At 50.2% G+C, this 18,301-nt stretch overlaps 6 protein-coding genes across 6 annotated transcripts; 2 read left to right on the plus strand and 4 right to left on the minus strand.

Annotated features, from left to right (window-relative positions):
• Nucleotides 1–882: 882 nt before the first annotated feature.
• BX661DRAFT_181962 (eukaryotic porin-domain-containing protein) lies at nt 883–2,502 on the minus strand. Its single transcript, XM_051535853.1, has one exon. It carries the CDS (start codon nt 2,093–2,095, stop codon nt 1,049–1,051), a length of 1,047 nt encoding a protein of 348 aa, XP_051391894.1. The 5' UTR covers nt 2,096–2,502; the 3' UTR covers nt 883–1,048.
• Nucleotides 2,503–8,872: 6,370 nt separating this feature from the next.
• BX661DRAFT_143133 (eukaryotic translation initiation factor 2B delta subunit) lies at nt 8,873–10,204 on the plus strand (the record flags this gene model as incomplete). The annotated part of the gene is made up of 3 exons (XM_051532989.1): nt 8,873–9,415; nt 9,515–9,846; nt 10,054–10,204. Coding segments are annotated over 3 exons (1,026 nt in total), but the record flags the coding sequence as incomplete, so codon positions are not given.
• Nucleotides 10,205–10,355: 151 nt separating this feature from the next.
• On the minus strand, nt 10,356–11,474 carry BX661DRAFT_198168 (Alpha/Beta hydrolase protein; the record flags this gene model as incomplete). Its single annotated transcript, XM_051538202.1, has 4 exons — nt 10,356–10,365; nt 10,391–11,062; nt 11,230–11,291; nt 11,349–11,474. The coding sequence occupies 4 exons, from the start codon at nt 11,472–11,474 to the stop codon at nt 10,356–10,358; spliced, it is 870 nt and encodes a 289-aa protein (XP_051391896.1).
• A 766-nt stretch (nt 11,475–12,240) lies between these two features.
• Nucleotides 12,241–13,793, minus strand: BX661DRAFT_181969 (PCI-domain-containing protein). The gene is made up of 2 exons (XM_051535854.1): nt 13,514–13,793; nt 12,241–13,478 (listed from the first exon to the last, which is right to left on the minus strand). Exons 1-2 carry the CDS (start codon nt 13,634–13,636, stop codon nt 12,321–12,323), a joined length of 1,281 nt encoding a protein of 426 aa, XP_051391897.1. The 5' UTR covers nt 13,637–13,793; the 3' UTR covers nt 12,241–12,320.
• A 176-nt stretch (nt 13,794–13,969) lies between these two features.
• On the plus strand, nt 13,970–15,307 carry BX661DRAFT_181970 (uncharacterized protein). Its single transcript, XM_051535855.1, has one exon. The coding sequence runs from the start codon at nt 14,049–14,051 to the stop codon at nt 15,210–15,212; it is 1,164 nt and encodes a 387-aa protein (XP_051391898.1). The 5' UTR covers nt 13,970–14,048; the 3' UTR covers nt 15,213–15,307.
• Nucleotides 15,308–15,779: 472 nt separating this feature from the next.
• Nucleotides 15,780–16,091, minus strand: BX661DRAFT_131380 (uncharacterized protein; the record flags this gene model as incomplete). Its single annotated transcript, XM_051532563.1, has 1 exon — nt 15,780–16,091. A coding segment is annotated over one exon (312 nt), but the record flags the coding sequence as incomplete, so codon positions are not given.
• Between the last annotated feature and the right edge of the window lie 2,210 nt (nt 16,092–18,301).

Below are 18,301 nucleotides of genomic sequence, written 5' to 3' on the forward strand. Positions count from 1 at the left end.
CAAAAGATCAGGACGTAAGAGAGAACAAAATGGGTTAATGTTGGTGCTTGGATAATGTGAAGTAAAATGTAAAAAAATTTGGAAAGGCCAAAGTGCACTTGAAGGATGAGCGCAAGAAATAAACGAGCTTGTCACAATATGCTGCTCAATCCGAGGAGCATCAACGCCAACCCATTCAACGCTATTTATACGCTACCCATGACGCACACAACCATCACACCGTCACCATCGCTATCAACTGGGGGACTATGAACCTCGGTTTGGCCGCATCCTCGTAGCAGCATGCCAGAGAGCATAGCTGACATATGCATCACATGCATGAATCCTTACCTAGTTATAGTCAAGCGGAGCGAGTGTCTTCGTAACAAAGAAATGGAAAAAAGGAGTGGTAGGAATTAGAAAGGGTAGTGAAAAATATAGAATTTCAGTAGACAAGGATGTTTTTTTGTGAGACGGAAGGAAGAGAGGGGGAAGAAAAGAAAAAAGGTCGAAAAAAGCACTACTTTGTTTTGCTGTGAGAGGGATATTCATGATAGAAAAAATAGTCCGCCCAATTGGTTCGTGTTGACAGTTTAGCTGTGGCCAATCGCATGCTAAAGACCACTAGCCCGCCTGTCCCCACTTCCTTGCTGCCTTTGCTCCCGTCGATCGGCCCTGCCCAAAATAGATTCAGTATTTTTTGTGGGGAACGCAAACAAGAGCACTTTGAAGAGTAGTGAACAGAAAGTTGACATCCGCAACGAAGAACACTTTGCTTGAAGCAAAAAGGACTTTGCGCAAAATTATTAAAAAAATCCAATGGATTTAGTTGACCAAGCTCAGCCCACACTACATGCTTGCATGAACAACGACCCAGCTGGCTGTGATATATATATATATATATATTCTTTTTGCAATAGGTTGTTTTTTAAAATTGAAAGAATGAAGGGACTATAGATGTATCTAAAAGAAGAACATCCTCAACGACGCTCTCTTGGTCTGCCTTTTGTTGCTAGATGGGCGCAAGATAAAAACATAGTTTTGAAGTGTAGCAGCTCTGCGCACACAATTAGGACTCGAGGTTAATAGCAATACCAAACTTGTTCTCGCCCTTGAGGTGGTCCAGCTCTCCAGAGAGGAGGAACGAGAATCCGGGGGCAATCTTCTCCTCAAGCAGCATCGAAACCTTGCCGAGGTTGTCAGCCATGGCCCGGAAGGTCGACGCAGCAAACTCGTACTTGACTCCGACCGAGCAGCTGGCCTCGCGGCGGTCCTGCGACGGGATGTTGATCATCTGCAGCTCCGCGCCGGCGTCGCACTTTTCGGAGATTTTGCGCCAGAACGAGGTTGTCAGAATGTTGGTGCCCTGGGTCTGGGCGACCCACACGCGGTCGGCCGTGGGCTGGTACCGCACGCCGAAAGAGATGCTGGTCTCCTGCACCTTGGGCATCGGGCACTGGTACAGCATCTCGGCGCCAAGGCTCAGCTTGGGCGTGACCGACTGCAGGTAGTTGAACAGGTAGATGCCATTGCCGTCGGTCAGCGAGGGGTTGACCGCCTTGACGTTGGCCGTGTAGTCCGATCCCGTGTACTCGCTCTCCAGCTGGAGCATCGACTGCGAGTCGCTGGCCATCAGCTGTGCCTGCGACTTCAACTGCAGGTTCTTTGACAACGCATGGTTGAAGCGCGCCATCATGTTAAAGTCAGAGTCCATCTTTCCGTGCATCATGGTCCTCTCGTCGGCGTACACACCGCCAAACTCAAACAGCGACGGGTTGCCACCGGGGAGTCCCAGCTGGAACGTGTGCATCACCTGGAAGTTGGGCGACAGAATTTTTGCCAGATCGGCGCGCCCGCCCTCAAAGGTAAAGTTCGACAGCATCGTGCCTTTGATTTCCTTGTTCAGGTACTCAAACTGGCCGGGGTTAGACAGGTTCAACCGCATGCGATGCTGGTTGAGTGCCTTGTAATAGTACATCGGGTTCCAGAACCTGTAGTGGAGCTCTTCCTCAAAATCAAAATGCCTGGGTTTTCCGAACCCCATGTCTGCAATGCTCGGCACCGCGATTCCAGAAGTCGCTGAGGGCGTGTACGCCTGTTGTGTTGCGTCGGCCATTGTATTCTGCGTTATTATTTCTGTGCCGAGGCGAGTGTGTTTTGCAACTGTGTGATCTGATCGCCGACTGCGCTCTGTGGTTGCTCCAAAAGAAATAATAAGGGCGAGTCTACAAGTTGTACAAAGCGCTTTTAAAAGAGTGTATGAGTGTCTGTGAATATCTGCTGTCAGCACATGTGTGCAACCGGGTGTTATAGACTGGCGGTCTCGCTGACTGCTTTCATTTTGCTAGTAAACTCGACATTTCTATCAGTAGATCAACTTCAAAATGTGACCCGCGTTTGCCTGCAGCTTGTTTGAATCCAAAAGGCAAATTGGTCCCAATCGAGTGCACGTACGCTTAAAAATCCGCTCTGTAATTTGCAAAGAACAAAATAATACAAATGACGAAAAGAGGAATTAAAAACTTTAGATAACGACAAGCTGGCGTGCTTGTCAGAGGTGGCGCGCTGCTTACACTAACGCCGGAAAAAATTGCACACAGCGGCAACCCTCCAGCCTCTATTCAAAGGCCCCATCGCGATTAAAATTAATCTGATATTAATCACAAGATTATATGCCAATGCTAATTTCATGATCCACAGTGCGTTTTCCGGTTGCAAGGAGCACCGCTAAATGTGTTGAGCAAGCTGAGAGCTGTCACAACCATATCAGAAGCGCACTGTAGTCTACGCAAACATATCGCCAAACTCTTGTGCGTTTTCTGTCATTGCTGAGGGCAATTTCACGCTGTGGTACACGATGTCATACACAATAGCATGCGACTATATCGAGTGGCGGGTAGCTCTGCTACAATCCAGGGATTTGGGCAATCGCAAATGTTTACGTCCGATATTCCAAACAATCAACATCATTGTTGGCTACCCCCTTTCAGCTCATTGTTTACCCACGTCGCTAACTGTGTGTGGGAGCCTTCTGGCCGCTTGGGACGCGATCATATCGCGTCGTTGTAAAATTACAAGCCCCAATTCGAACTGGAACCTAATATTGTACGGGCAGTACACTTTGTCCGCTGCACTTCGTTTTGATGGGCGTGGCCCAGCCTCCGGAATAAATGTAAAGTCGCACATATCCCCGGAACCTTTATATTTTTATTTGTGCCCAGACCACATGGCCACGCAAATACGCAAATACGCAAATATGATAATATGGAAATATGTACAGGGCGATAAATGACTGCTCGATGCAGATTGCTTTTGAAAACGAAATTTTCCCACCATTTCCCTGTGCAGAAATAATGGATATTACACAGGATATTTTTCTCATCGGAGATCTCGTTTCCCGAATTCGCTTCCGCGTTCACAAATCTAACTGCTCAGTATGAGAAGCGGAATAAGCCTTTGTGCGTCGTTTCTGACTATGCCAGCGCAAATTCAGGCTGTGGAAAGAGAGGGTTTAAAGGGGAAATGCTTTAGAATAGGATCGCCTTCGATCTTGGATAAAAATGATGACAAACTACAAAGCAAAATTCAAAACAAAAAATGATATTTCTGGTCGACACAACACACAACATAAAACAGTACATCTGTTCATTAATTTATTCGACTGAAAAAATGACTGAAAATGCCAAGACAATTTATAAGGAAAGCTCATATTTTACCCCCCAGAAAATGGATGGGGTACACGAGTGCAGCGCTCTCTCAGATTTAAAAAGAAAAGTTTTTTTTAGTGTTGCAAAATTTTTAGTTTCCAGTTTTTTAGTTTCAATATTTTTATTATTTTATTATTTTTATTATTTGACAGCTATTATTTCATTGTATGACATCAATATCATCTAAATCCTCGGGCGCAGCCAAGCAGGCGGAGAGTCGTGACGTTTCGCCCACAAAGACCGAACAGGAGTCGCTTTCTAGCACGGACAATGCTATTGCCCCTGATGTAGATGACAAGGTCGATGATGTGAGGTTGTTCCTGCAGAGCAGCGACGACAAAAAGGACACCCCCGCGGCGTCTAAAACCAAGGAAAAGCCCATCGCGCTCATGAAGCTGTTTCGGTTTGCCAGCAAGTTCGACCTAATACTCTACACGCTCGGAACTCTGTGCTCTTGTGCCGCCGGCATCCTCACACCCGCGATGACAATCGTTTTTTCCTCGCTTGTGCAGGCGCTGATCAACTTCAACATGTGGATTGAAGAGGGAAAAAACGAAGAGGCTCACAAATTGCTGGACCACGAGTCGCGCAAGTTCTGCCTGTGGTTCTTGATCCTGGGCATCATCATGTGGGTCGTGTCCTACGGGGTCAATCTGTGCTGGTCTGTGGCCGCCGAGAACCAGGGCCTGCGCATTCGCGAGATGTACTATGAGTCTATCATGCGCCAGGACATTGGCTGGTTTGATGTCGTCGAGACCGGCAACTTGACTACGCGAATCACCAATGACGTTAACCTCATCCAGGACGGCATCAGCGAAAAGTTCGGTTTCATTCTCATGAACTTCGTTTCCTTCTTGACCGGCTTCATCATCGCCCTTGTCAAGGCCTGGGACGTCGCCCTCATCTGCTTGTGCGTGCTGCCATTTATTTTTGGCACGGCCATCATCATGGGTAAGCGGATCTCGGCGCTAACAACTGTGGCTCAGGACCAAACAGCGGGGTCCGGTGGCGTGGCCGATGAGGTTCTGAACAGTATCCGCACGGTTAACGCGTTTAACGGTCAGCAGCGCGAGCTCGAGCGCTACGACTCGAAGATCCAAAGCTCGTATATGTACGGCAGGAAGAAGGGGCTTATTTTGGGCTCCGGTATCGGCGTCATCCAGTGCCTTATTTTTGTCATGTACTTTGCTGGCTTCAACTTTGGTATTTGGCGCATTTACAATAACGTCCGGATCCCGCAGCAAGTGCTCAACGCCATTTTTGCCCTGCTGCTCGGTGGCTACCGGCTGGGCAGTTCTGCGCCCCAGTTTTCGGCGGTCTCGACCGCTCAGGGCTGCGCTGCTAATGTTTTTGCTGTCATTGACCGCCAGTCCCCCATCAACCCGTTGGACACCGAGACCGGCAAGAAGGTCGACAAGATCAACGGTGACATCTCTTTTCGCAACGTACACTTCACTTACCCGAGCCGTCCCAACGTCCCCATCCTCAAGGGCTTCAACTTGGAGATCCGCCCTGGCCAAAATATCGCGCTTGTCGGAGAGTCCGGCTGCGGCAAGTCGACCACCGTTGGTCTGATCGAGCGCTTCTACGACCCCGCGCAGGGCGACGTGATCGTCGATGGCGTCAACATCAAGGAGTACAACATCGGATCGCTGCGCCACCGCATCGGCATTGTCACCCAGGAGCCGGCACTCTTTTCGACCAGCATTATGCAGAACATCAAGTGGGGAGCTGTCGATCCGGAGAACAACCCACCCACGGACGAAGAGGTCATTGAGGCCGCCAAGGGCGCCAACGCGCACCAATTTATCAGCCAGCTGCCCGATGGCTACAACACGCTTGTCGGCGAGGGCGGCGCCCTGTTGTCCGGCGGTCAGAAGCAGCGCATTGCTATTGCCCGCGCGATCATCCGCAACCCCGACGTTTTGTTGCTCGACGAGGCCACTTCGGCGCTGGACTCCGCCTCGGAGCGCCTGGTGCAAGACGCCCTGGACAGACTATCGGCCAACCGCACGACCATTTCAATCGCCCATCGCCTGAGCACCATCCGCAACTGCGACCAAATTTACGTTGTCCGTGAGGGCGTTGTCTCCGAGAATGGAACCCACGACGAGCTAGTTCGCCGGGGAGGCGAGTATGCTGGCATGGTACACGCCCAGGAACTGCGCCAGGCTGTGCATGTTAACGAGCAGAACCCAGAGGAGATGGACCATTCCGAGGACGACGTCGATGCCCTGATCGCCAAGGAGCTCAAGGAACAGGCGCTGGAGCTGAAGGCCACCACCCAGGCGACTCAACAGAGTATTACCAATGCCTCCATTTTGAGCCATACACAGGGACCCAAGAGCCTGCAGAGCTCGAGCGACTACTACATCCTCTGGTGTTTGATCATCAGGTACCGCACCTCGATGGGACCTATTGTTCCGGGTATTATCATTGCTTTCATCCAGGGTGCAGTTATGCCTTGCTTTGCCCTGGTGTACTCCCGCCTGCTCATTTCGCTGTCGAACCCGGACCGCGAGAAAATGAGGCATGACGCAAGAATGTATGCCTGCCTGTTCTTGGTGTTTGCTGCCGCCGATCTGGTCGGAATGTTTGGGCGCATGGGTCTTTTCCACATTGCCGGCGAGAGCCTGACGCGCAAGATTCGCTATGAGACGTTCAAAAAGTACCTGTCGTTTGAGTCCGGCTACTACGACGACGAGAACAACGGCGTCGGTATGCTCACTGCGCGGCTGGCGACTGAGGCCGAGAATGTGAACCAGTTCGTGGGCACAGTTCTGAGCACATTTACCAGCACGGTGTCATGCGTCATTACGGCAATGGTCATTGCGTTCACCTACGACTGGCGCCTGGCGCTGATCATGATGGGCACCTGGCCCGTACAGTTCATCGCGCAATACCAGCAGGCGCTCACAGTCCGCCATGGCTCGCTCAAGACCAAGTTGGCCTACGAGAAGTCCGGCCAGTCTGCTGCCGAGTCCATCCGTAACATCAAGACTGTGGCCACGCTGCGCCGCGAGGAGACATTCATCCAGTCGTTCAACGTGCAAAACCGCTTGCCGCACACGGAGAACCTCAAGGGCGCGTTCGCCACCAGCATTGGTTTCGGCTTTGCGCAGGCTTGCAACATGTTCGTCAATGCCGTGATATTCTACGCCGGATGTCGCTTCGTCATCAATGGCTGGATCGATATGCCACAGATGACCAACGTACTGATGGTATCGACCTTCTCGTCAATGTCCATTGGCATGCTGGCACAGTTCTCGACAATGATCTCTAAGGGCGCTGTTGCGTCGCGCGGTATATACATGACGCTCGAGCGCAAGAGCCTGATCGACGGCATGGACACTACTGGCGAGGCGCCTGAGAAGTTCGAGGGCAACATCGTCTTTGACAACATCAAGTTCTCGTACCCGATCCGCCCCGACACCAAGATTCTCAAGGGCATTTCGTTCGAGGCTATTGCTGGCAAGAGCGTAGCGCTGGTCGGCGCCTCGGGCTCAGGCAAGTCGACGTCGATTCTGCTGGCGCAGCGCTTATACGAAGCCAGCTCTGGCAAGGTCACGGTCGAAGGCATTGATGTGCGCAACTGGAATATCATGGCGCTGCGCGAGAACATGGCCATTGTCGGCCAGGAGCCCGTCTTGTTCAACTACACTGTCGGCGAGAACATTGGCTATGGAAAGCCCGGCGCCACGCAGCTGGAGATCGAGGAGGCGGCCAAGGAGGCAAACATCTACAACTTTGTGCACAATCTGCCCGACGGATTCAACACCAGCGTCGGTCAGAAGGGCGGGCGGCTTTCCGGCGGCCAGAAGCAGCGCATAGCCATTGCGCGTGCCCTTATACGCAAACCCAAGCTGCTTCTGCTAGACGAGGCCACGGCCGCGCTGGACTCTCGCAGCGAGAAGATCGTGCAGAAGGTTCTCGACAAGGCCGCCAAGGAGCGCACAACGCTGACTGTCGCTCATCGTCTGAGCACCATCCAGGACTACGACATGATCGTCGTGTTCAAGAGCGGTCACATCGTCGAGCGCGGCACACACGACGAGCTCCTCGCGCAGAAGGGCCACTACAGTTTGCTGGTCGAGCAGCAATCGCTCCAAGTGACGCACTAAATAACCTGATAGATATATATTCATACGTTTTTTTTATCTTTTGTCAAACATATATAAAGTCTCGGTAACAAAAAAAAATATTTTTTTGTGCACAAAAAAGCTTTAATTTCATGCGGCGTTTGGCCCTTTGCCATTTTGAAAAATTATGCCTCTTTGCTTTGTTTTTTGCCTCCTTTTAAACTATAATTCAATTTATTCGAATTTTTGGACATTCAACCACATATTCTGCTATCCGATTTCGGACCTAACCAAAATATAGCGCAAATCAGACCAAATGAGCGCGAGCAACCCAAACAATAAAGTGTGCACTGAGAACCCGAAAGTCGGCGAATCGGCAGCGGCCAGCCAGCCTGCCGACGCGGCCGCAGTTGCAGTAAAGGAGAAAGCAAAGAGGGAAAAGGAGGAGCGGCGCAAGGCGAAAGAGCTAGAGCTCAAAATGAAGGGCCTTGACGTATCTGGTGGAAAGTCCGCCGCCAAACAAATGACAAAGGCGCAGCGGCGTGCACTGCAGGATGAGCAACGCGAAGCGAAGATGAACGGGACGCAGTCTCGGGGGGGTGTCAGCAGTGGCTACCAGCACAGGGATGGGTCGAGTGTAGCGAGCATCAGCAGTGGGCGGGAGTCGCGGGCCGATATGGCCAGCCAGCACTCGGCGTTGGCAGCCACCGTGGCAGCCGCTGGCAAGAGGGTTGCAAAGGTAGACATGACCAACCGCGTGGTTCTGGAGGACAAGCGAATGCATCTTTACTTGCACCTGGAACTGCCACAGCATCCTCCGAGCTCGGCGGCCGCCATGGCTACTTTGCAGACGATTAACCCGATCAACACAGTGGCTGTAGAGCACGTCGCTGGCGATTCCGGCGCATTTATGGCCGGCATCAACAACGCTGCCTTCCCGCCAGGACCCCAGGTTATTGTCGGCAAGGCCCGGGAAGATTATGTCGCTGCAGAGGCCGGCCAGCCGGTCAGCGTGCCTGCTTCTGATGCTACTGGCGAGGCCGCGGTGGCCATACTGCGCGACGCTATCCCGCCATTTTCGGGCGGGCCGGGCAGCGCAAGATTGCAAAGCCGCCAAGCGGCGTGGCCGGCGTCGAGATTCATCCGAAGATTAAGGAGGTCGGACTGCGCATGAGCTCGATGGAGATTGTTGGCTCCAACGCGCGCGCAGAGGCTGTTCTCGTCACATTTTCCAAGGTCATAGCTGACTATACCGCGCCGCCGCTGACAGACATTAGCCGCAACCTTACACAGTACGTGACGACGCAAATCAACTTTTTGGTCTACCAGCGCCCGATGTGCATTGGCATGGGCAACGCAATCCGCTGGCTCAAGCTCCAGATTGGTAAGATTCAGCCTGGTGTCAATGATGAGGAGGCCAAGGGTAAGCTGGTAGACATGATTAGCGAATACGTGCAAGAGCGCATCACCGCCGCCGGTGCCTACATTGCCGAGGCCGGCGCCTACAAGATCCAAGATGGCGATGTCATTTTGACCTACGGCGCCTCCTCCACTGTTGAGCGTCTGCTGCTGGACGCCAAGCACAAGCTAAAGCGCCGCTTCCGCGTCATTGTCATCGACCCCCGCCCACAGTCCGAGGGACGTGACCTGGTGCGCAGGCTTGTTGCGGCAGGCTTCTCCGACATGTCTTCTCGGGCGGACTCTGAAGACACCACCTCCACCCCTGACAACCACAATGCGCGTGGCAAGGGCAGAGGTCGCAATGGCATGAATGGTGGTGTGACATATGCCCCGGTTACCGCCCTCAGCTTCGTTATGCGCGAGGCGTCAAAGGTGTTTTTGGGCGCAGAGGCCTTTTTTGCCAACGGCGCCATGCTCTCGCGCGCAGGCACAGCAATGGTTGCCCTGGCAGCGCACTCCTACCACGTGCCGGTGATTGCTGCTTGCGAGACATACAAGTTCAGCGAGCGCATCCAGCTGGACGCTGTGGTCAGCAACGAGCTGGATACTCCTGACGCGCTCATTTTCAAGACCGGCATTCCCGATGCCCAGCCCGTGGGCCCGAAGAGCGACTCGACGCTGTCCAAAATGGAGTACAGTGCCTATGCGCGCGACAGATACTCGGCCCACCCTCGGTGGAATAACCGTAGCTCGCTCGGCTCTTTTGCAAGTAACGCCCCCGCGTACGTGGGCAAGGGCAATGGCGCTCGGGTTGTAGTACCAGCGCCCGACGAGATGTCACCCGAGGCCAAACACGCTGCCCGTCTGAAGGAGATTTTCCCGCTTAGCGACTGGCGCTCAACCCCGAACCTGCGCCTCCTGAACCTCACACAGGACATAACGCCGTCAGTGTTTGTCACGATGATCATCACAGAGGTTGGTATGATTCCGACGACCAGCATCCCGGTCGTCCTTCGCGAGTACAAGAACCAGAATTGAATGCGCTTTTGGCCGCCCCCGCCGAAAATGACGGCAGTGACAACATTTGCGCAGTGTTAGTCGGTTCTTTGATTTACAAATCTTAAATTCTTTTCCCAACCGCCAGTAATAGACAAACTTTTTTGCTGCCTGTTCTGATAGAGCTCTCCATCTATGGCTGTCTCTGGCACGCCCTGGAGTGTGAACTTCCAGTCTGCGGCCGAGTACTGCGAGTGATCTTTGATGTTGTAGTCCAGGTAGGGGGTGCCGGCGGAGCACAGGAGTGACTCTTGCTCCATGCCGCAAAAGTGGGTCTGGTTTTTATGGATCCACACTTCTTGCGAGAAATGCTGATACCCCAGCCACTGGAACGGTATATGAGGGACCAGGTCGCTTTCATAGACCACACGGTATATCGGAATGCCCAGCGCGTCAATGCTGTCTGCCCAGGCATTATTGCCTATGCGGGGCATTCCATATGTGTAAATATGGACTCTGCTCTTGACCTCGGGAACCATGCGCAAAACATCGACTGCACACAGGACGGCTTCGGCGCCGCCCAGCGAGTGGCCGGTAAATACCAGCTTGTAATTTGGATACAGACGAATCAGCCTGGTAATCCGGGCAGTCACAGTTTCCGATACTGACTTGTATGCAGTGAGAAACCCGTGGTGGACCATGGACCCGGGAATGTGCTCGGGCCAGGGATCCATTAGAAACTCAGAGTTTTGTACCCAGTCCTGCGTGTCGGCCGAACCGCGGAATGAAACCACTATTACACCTGTGCGGTCGTTGTGGCTTATGTACCCGACGCTGGCCGGCAGGTTGTTGTACCACGTGTAGTCAACGACCGTTTCGATTGTCTTGGGGAACAGGCAGCTGGGAGCGCAGTTCAAATCTTGTTTCAGCTTGTACGACGCGCCTGCGTACCTAGTTTAAATTACAACATTGCAATTTTTTGATAGTATGAACAGAGTTGAATATAAATATAGACATAATTTTTTTTTTTAAAAATGCAGCACTCTTAAACTTAATTATTCACTTACTGGGCAAACATTTTGAACTCGGATCCTGGCTCCATTACTTTGTTTACAATGCGCGCAGAGCGCTCTCCCTTAGCTTCTGTGAATAATAAATAAAGCATTATCGAGAAAAGCCCGTCAACATTGGACACGCTGCGAATGGACTCTGCCTCCTTTAGCCGGCTAGTAGAGGCTCCGCTGGTTGCGCCTGTCAATGCCACCACGAAATTTATGATGAGCAAAATAACTGCAGCGTATGATACCCTCATCGTCGAGATAAGAGCTATACTGTGAAATAAAAATATATGGATATGGATTTTATATGGCCAAGAATAAGGCTGGGAGGGGAGAAAGGAAAACGAGTAGATAGGAGAGCGAGGAAAACGATATCACAGGAATATGGCTAAATACTGCAAAAGAAATAACATAAAACGCTGGTAGTTTTGCCAACATTTTCTGACGAAGCAAAGAAAACGTTTACTTGTGGCATCCAATATATACATAAAACGCCTCTGCCAAAAAAATGCAAAACTGTACATTAATCAGGCATTGACGAAATACAGAATATTATAATAAAAGGTATCATGCAAATGTTTGCCTTTGTGAGTCAAAACAAGCAAAAAATAACCACAGTAACATGCACACATGCATGCAAATTATATGCGTATGCGTTACTCGGCTATGCACGGTACTTAGTTCAAAATGCGCGGAGCAGTGGGTGGCTACAAATGCTTGCTGAATAGCTGTGGTTTGGTAAATTCCCTTTGACATATTACAATGGCAGCAAGTCCCACTCACTATGCATGTGATACTCATTCTAATAAAGAGACAAACGCTTATCTGTTATATTATATATTCTGACGAGCAACGTGCAACAGAAAAACAAGGGCAGATTGATAAAGGCAGAGCAGCAGCAGCATCAACGGCGGCGACAACGGCGGCGACGGCGGCGGCAATAATGGTAGCCGTTGCTGTCAACTACAATTACAATTACAATATCAATGTGTACCTGATATCAGCTGGTATGCAAAATAATTAATAAACAATCAAATTTCGTATATTTAAAAATCAATAACAGCGTGTTAAAAATAATCTGTCCCTTTTTGTGGCCTGACCTACAGCGCCGCGGCCTTTGTGTACAGCGACTCGACAACGTTGCCGAGGCTCTTGATGGTCTCCAGCGTGGTTTCGTAGGCAGTGTCGCTCTTGGGCTCGGGGAAGACTACCAGGCAGCCATTGCCCTGGTCCAGGATGCCGTGCAGCACTTTGTCAAGAATCATCTGGCTCAGCTTGTTCTCGACAACACTGATGGGAAGACCAATGAGCTTCGCAATGTGCGTGACTTCGACACGCGAATACGGCTCAATAAGACGCACCATGTTTTGCTCCAGCAACGTATCGTAAAGCGCCGTCAGGTGGCTGCGGATAAGCTCGTCTGTATGCAGCTCGTTGCGGTACTCGGACAAGGCCTTTTCAAAATCAGCCAGCGACCGCTGCTTCTGGGCATTGGCAACCGCCTGCAGGGCAACCACCACCTGGCTCTCCCTGAACTTGGCAGCAGTCTTGCCGGTCGCCAGAAGAGCCGTGATGTCGTCGGGATGCTGAATCATGATCTTGGACAGAAGCATGTACGCAAACGCCTGTAGCTGCTGCTGCTCTGACGATGCCGCCGAGGGAGCCACAGATGCCGATGCCTCCGAGATGGATGATGAGGCCTTCGGGGTGACGTACGTTGCCAGTCCTTCCATGGTCTCAAAGAAATAAGAGTATGCAGTCTTAAAGTCGCCCTCCTCAGAGTGCAAAATTCCCGCCTGGAGATCGAGATGGGCTTGCAGAGGCGGCGGTGTATAGATGCTGTTCGCGCCAGTGCGCGCGGACGTTAGCGCGGCGCGCGACTTTGGCAGGTTCTTAATGGCCAAGTACACGCGGCTCTCCAGTAAGTTGACCTCGACGAGCTGCATCTTGTCGTCCAGCTTCTTGAGCTCGGACAAAAGCAGCGAAATGAGTGCCAGGGCCTCAGTGTACATGCGGCTGTCCAAATAGAGTGAAACCAGGCGCGTTTCCAGCGCCTGACGCAGGTATTCGCGGTTATCATTCTTTGCCCATTCAACCATCCCCTGGCATGTCGCAATCTGTGGCTGCAAACCACCCTGGATCCCGTCAAAGCGGTCGACCAGTGTACGGATCAGCTTGGATGACTTGGCCCTTGATACGACAGTGAGGTAGTTCTGCGAGCTATTTATAAGGCTAGTCAGCGCCGCTGCGTCCTGCCTCTGTCAAAGAGAGAAGCAAGGGACAGGAGCGCGACCTCGCGGTCCGCAATGCTGACGCTGGTCTCCTGGCCGGCGTGCAGAATGGAATTGTAAATCTCGATTGCCTGCTGCGGCGAGTCCTTTACGAGCGCGTGCGCCTGCTCCAATTGCGAAGTCATTGATGAATGGCTGATTTCTGGGTGTGTATATATATATGTGTGTGTGTAAAAATGATAGTAAAGACAAATAAAACGTAGAACTAAATAAAATAAGTAATGCGAGGAAAGAAAAAGGCAGGCGCCAAATTGAGATTGATGTGTGAGCAATTCAAATGAGCCAAGCGGGTGCGCGCAGAAATAAAACTAACCAAACCAAATTGCATGACGCGGAGGGGGGAGTTGTGATGCGTTGATTTGATCTGCGATCATGGCTGGTCTGACGCAAGCTCAGAATGGAGATTTTGAAGTGCTTAAAAAGGGCGATGCGAATTGTCTTATTTTTCTGTTTCAACTTTTCGCACTTACTTTTTATTCACTGCAAATCTGCGTATTAAAGCTCAAACTTGTTAAATTCGCCCACCCATTAAAGCACATGTCTGACGGCGCAATCTTTGCCAAAAAGCCCGAGCTGGCCCTGGCCCAGCACAAATTCGCAATTATCAATGGCACGCCCGAGCAGAGCAAAGAGGCCATGAAGAAGCTCGTCGAGGGCATTAAGGAGGACAAGATGATTGCATTCTACACCAGGCTCGTTGCCGAGGGCGTGCTTCAGGAGGACAAGGCCATGGAAAAGGAGCTCGAGGAGGCCAGTGCTGTGGAGCTCGCTACTTTGGACAAGAAGCTTGAGGCGGCAAAGGAGGAAAGCGGCGATTTGGAGCAGAACGAATGCAGCATCCACCGCGCGATTTTTCTGGCGCAGACCGGTGAGGATGACAAGGCCCACACCGCGTACGAGGAGATTATCCAAAGGCCCACTACAACGCTCAACCAGAAGCTAGACATTGTTTTCAGCAAGCTCAGGCTGGGCATGTTCTACTACCGGCCGCAGATCATCCAGAAGGAAATTGACCGGGCGCACGAGCTCGTGAACAAGGGCGGCGACTGGGATCGCAGGAACCGCCTGAAGGCCATCGAGTGCGTGTGGCGCTGCAGCCAGAGGCAGTTCAAGGAAGCCAGCGACCTGTTTATTGAGTGCCTGAGTACATACGCCAGCCCTGAGCTTATGTCACTTGCTGACTTTGTCTGCCACGGCGCGCTTGCCTGCGCGGTGGTCATGCCCCGGTCCGAAATCAAGAATAAGGTTATTGACGCCCCCGAGGTTGTCGAGGTCATCAACTACATACCGAGCGTCGACAAGCTATTGCGGTCATTGTACGACTGTAAGTACGCCGACTACTTTGTGGCACTGGCGGGTGTCGAGACCGAGCACCTGAGCGTGTCGCGCTACCTGTTTGCGCACCGCAGATTCTATACACGAGAGATGCGCATCCGCGGCTACGCGCAGCTGCTCGAGTCGTATTTGTCTCTGACTATAAAGTCAATGGCCGATTCGTTTGGCGTCACGCAGGACTATATCGACAAGGAGCTGGCGCGCTTTGTCGCATCTGGACGCTTGCACTGCGTTATTGACAAGGTCGGCGGCATAGTTGAGACCAACCGCCCCGATACAAAGAACGCACAGTACCAGACAACCATCAAGCAGGGAGACTTGCTCCTCAACCGCATCCAGAAGCTCTCGGGAATAATTTCGATCTAATGTGCACTGACAGCGTGTAGATTTTGTCGTCTGTTTACTTTATATAAGTGGAATTTTGCCTATTGTTGTTTCCGCAAAAAATGGATTATTCGTATTATTTACATTTTGACCAACAATTGCGCGTCGTGTTTTTTATTGTACGAGTGAAAGAAATGCACAGTCAGCAGCCAACACACGGAATTACACATGGTGCTGACTGGCAAGTTTAGCGTTGGCCAGCAGTGATGCAGGGAGGATATTGCGCACACCCAATTGTGGTAGGTTGTGCTGCGGCAAATTGTGCTGCTGCAACTGCTGCTGCTGTTGCTGTTGCTGCTGCTGATAATTTTGCTGTTGATATTGGTGATGTAGCAACTGTGACTGAAACTGTGGCTGAAATTGAAGTTGTGTTAGGGCGGCCGCTGAGATACTGGTGCTGTTATTAACAATATTTACAAACGGCGAGCCACCGTTGCCGCCGTTGCTGGGAGCCGCTGAGACCGGTGCAATTTGGCCTATGAGCGGCGACATTGAGCGCTTGTGCGATCCACGACGTGATTTTAAAGAAATCTCCAAGTTGTGTATCTTTTTCAGGTGTGTCTTGAGGTTCCCCATCTGCGTAAAGGCCTTTTCGCAGCCGGCTATGTGGCACTGAAACGGCCGATCTCCTGTGTGTATCCGCTCGTGTGTCCGCATGTTTCCCAGCTGGGGAAATGACTTGCCGCATCCCGGGTACCGACATGCATATGGCTTGTACCCAGTATGCGAGCGAATATGTATATTCAGATGTGCTCGCTGATAGAATATTTTGCCGCATCCGGCAACTGTACATACAAACTGACGGCGCCGGCCGCCGTTGTCTTCGCTTGCGTCCTGTGCAATTTGGTTGATGATTTGCTGGTATCCCGCATTTACTTCTGCCAGCTTGTCCTCGCTTATCTGGTCTTGTTCTGCACGCTTTGGCCGGCCGCGCTTGATTTTGGTCGCCACAATAAGCGACTCGGGTATCTGCGGCGCCACAGTGCTCAGCAGCTCACTCCCCTGGCTAGACTCGCGGCTGAAGCTGGCCTCGGCGACTGCGACTGCCAGGGCATCTAGTGGGTTGCATGCCAGCCGCTCAGACATGACCGCAGAATGGGTGTTGATCATTGCTGGGGAATACTAGGGCTATTTTTGGGAGGGGGCGAGCGCGTGTATGGGTGTGTTCTGAGCGATCGATTTGGAGTAATGTGCTGCTGTTGTAGTTGTTTCCTCGTACGTCGATGATGCCTGGCTCGGCTCTGCCAAATTGTTTTTTATTAGTAACAAAAATTGGGGATGAATATCAACAGACAACAAAAAGAACAATAGACGAGCGTGGCTTACTGGCCCGAATAACAAGAGGACGGTGCTTGGAGATGAGGAAAAAAAAAAACGTTGGCTGGTTATTTTTTTTTTTTGCTGGGCTGGCAAAAAAAATAGGATAAATCAAATCACGATTCGAATTGCCAGGAAAATCAAGAAAATAATAGTATGAGATTATTATTATGGAGTTTTCGACAAAATCCTCCATTCACTTCGTAGTCATTGATTTTACCCAGTAGTGATTAAGCTGTCATGTAGTAATTGCTAGCTCTCCATGTGAAAAAATTAAAATCTATCTAGTCTTGTTGCGCTTGGATGCTGCATCAGTCTTTGGATCATACTTTCTCTTGACTGCAGCCTTGGGCTTGGACGCGGGATTAAGATCAATTGGCAGTCAAGCAGGGCGTTTGAAAGCTGGGTGGCGCTCTAAAAATTTGCAACAATATAAGGTTATCATAATGAAACTGCACACTGACGCAATATCGCGGCTCCAACACCTGATCTTGATGTTGGACTCGAAGGCATCCTTGGTTTCATCCTTGAGCACTGGCACCGAATTCTGTGAAATGCTGGACCTCGTTTTATGGTTTTTCTAGGACCATAAATAAATTGGGATTGTGAGCACTGTATTTTGAGTGAGCCGCGAAACAAACATTAAGTAATAAAATTGTAAGAACTATCTCCAACACTAATCGACTGCTTTATAAACCTATTTGTAAACTTTTAAAAGTACATTGTTCAAATAGTTAAGCTGGTGTTGTTAACTATTCTTGAGTGTACTTCTTTTATAGTTACATTTTCTGAACTAACTTATAATACATTAGAAGCGCAGCTTAAAATGGCTAGTAATTATGTCGTATCTATAAATCCCGAAAGGATAAATGACATGACATGACGTGACGCCCACTCCAGCGCGTGATCCTTACATTTTCCACTATGTTAAATTTCTTTCAGTTTATTTTTAATACCAACTAAATCTCGCCTGGTCGCAGGCAAAGTGAAAGGAAAAAAGCAGCAGCAACAACAACAAACATAAGCGAGCAACCAAGTAAATAATACCTTCAGAATTGGGGTTTCAAACAAACACAATTTTCTTCATCTTCATCTTCTTCATGTCTTTGATCCGACAACATCGACAAAACTCAAATATTCGGCTGTTAAAAGACATACGACATTGCTTGTCATCCTTCTTTTTATACGAGCTAATAAATCAGACTAAATCGCGCATTTGTACACTTATTTTTATGTCAAACATGGCGAAGGCCTATTCTGGGGGAAATAATGCAAAGCAAATTGTATGAACGGGGGTGTACGAAAAAGTGTATGAATACGTTATTTTCTGTGATATGTTGTCATGACTTTTGTCAAGTAAAAACTTTTAAATTTTGTAGCCATTGAAAAAACGCCAACTCGCCAAAAAATAGCCACCAATTCTCGGGAAAACTACCAAAATATACAAGCATTTGGTCAAATATAAAGAGATTTGTGCTTCAAAACTCCTAATCAACCAAACCATTTTGTATTGCAATATAGATGAAAGAAAGTCTGTAATAAGTGTATCTTGTGATTTGCGCACAAGTGGCAAAAAAGTGGGGAGTGGGGAATGCCCACTTGACGCTAATTGAGGTGGCACTTTTGAATACATATACTTTATTAAAATATAACCTTTTATCCTTGCGCTCTGTAAAAGGGTACAAAGCACACAAGCAGCCGCGATATTCAATGAACTCAAAATATATGATAATGGAAGCGAACAACTACAAAAT

This window comes from Kickxella alabastrina (genome assembly GCF_025024165.1).
Source record: "Kickxella alabastrina strain RSA 675 chromosome Unknown BX661scaffold_10, whole genome shotgun sequence".
NCBI classification, from domain to species: Eukaryota; Fungi; Kickxellomycota; class Kickxellomycetes; order Kickxellales; family Kickxellaceae; genus Kickxella; species Kickxella alabastrina.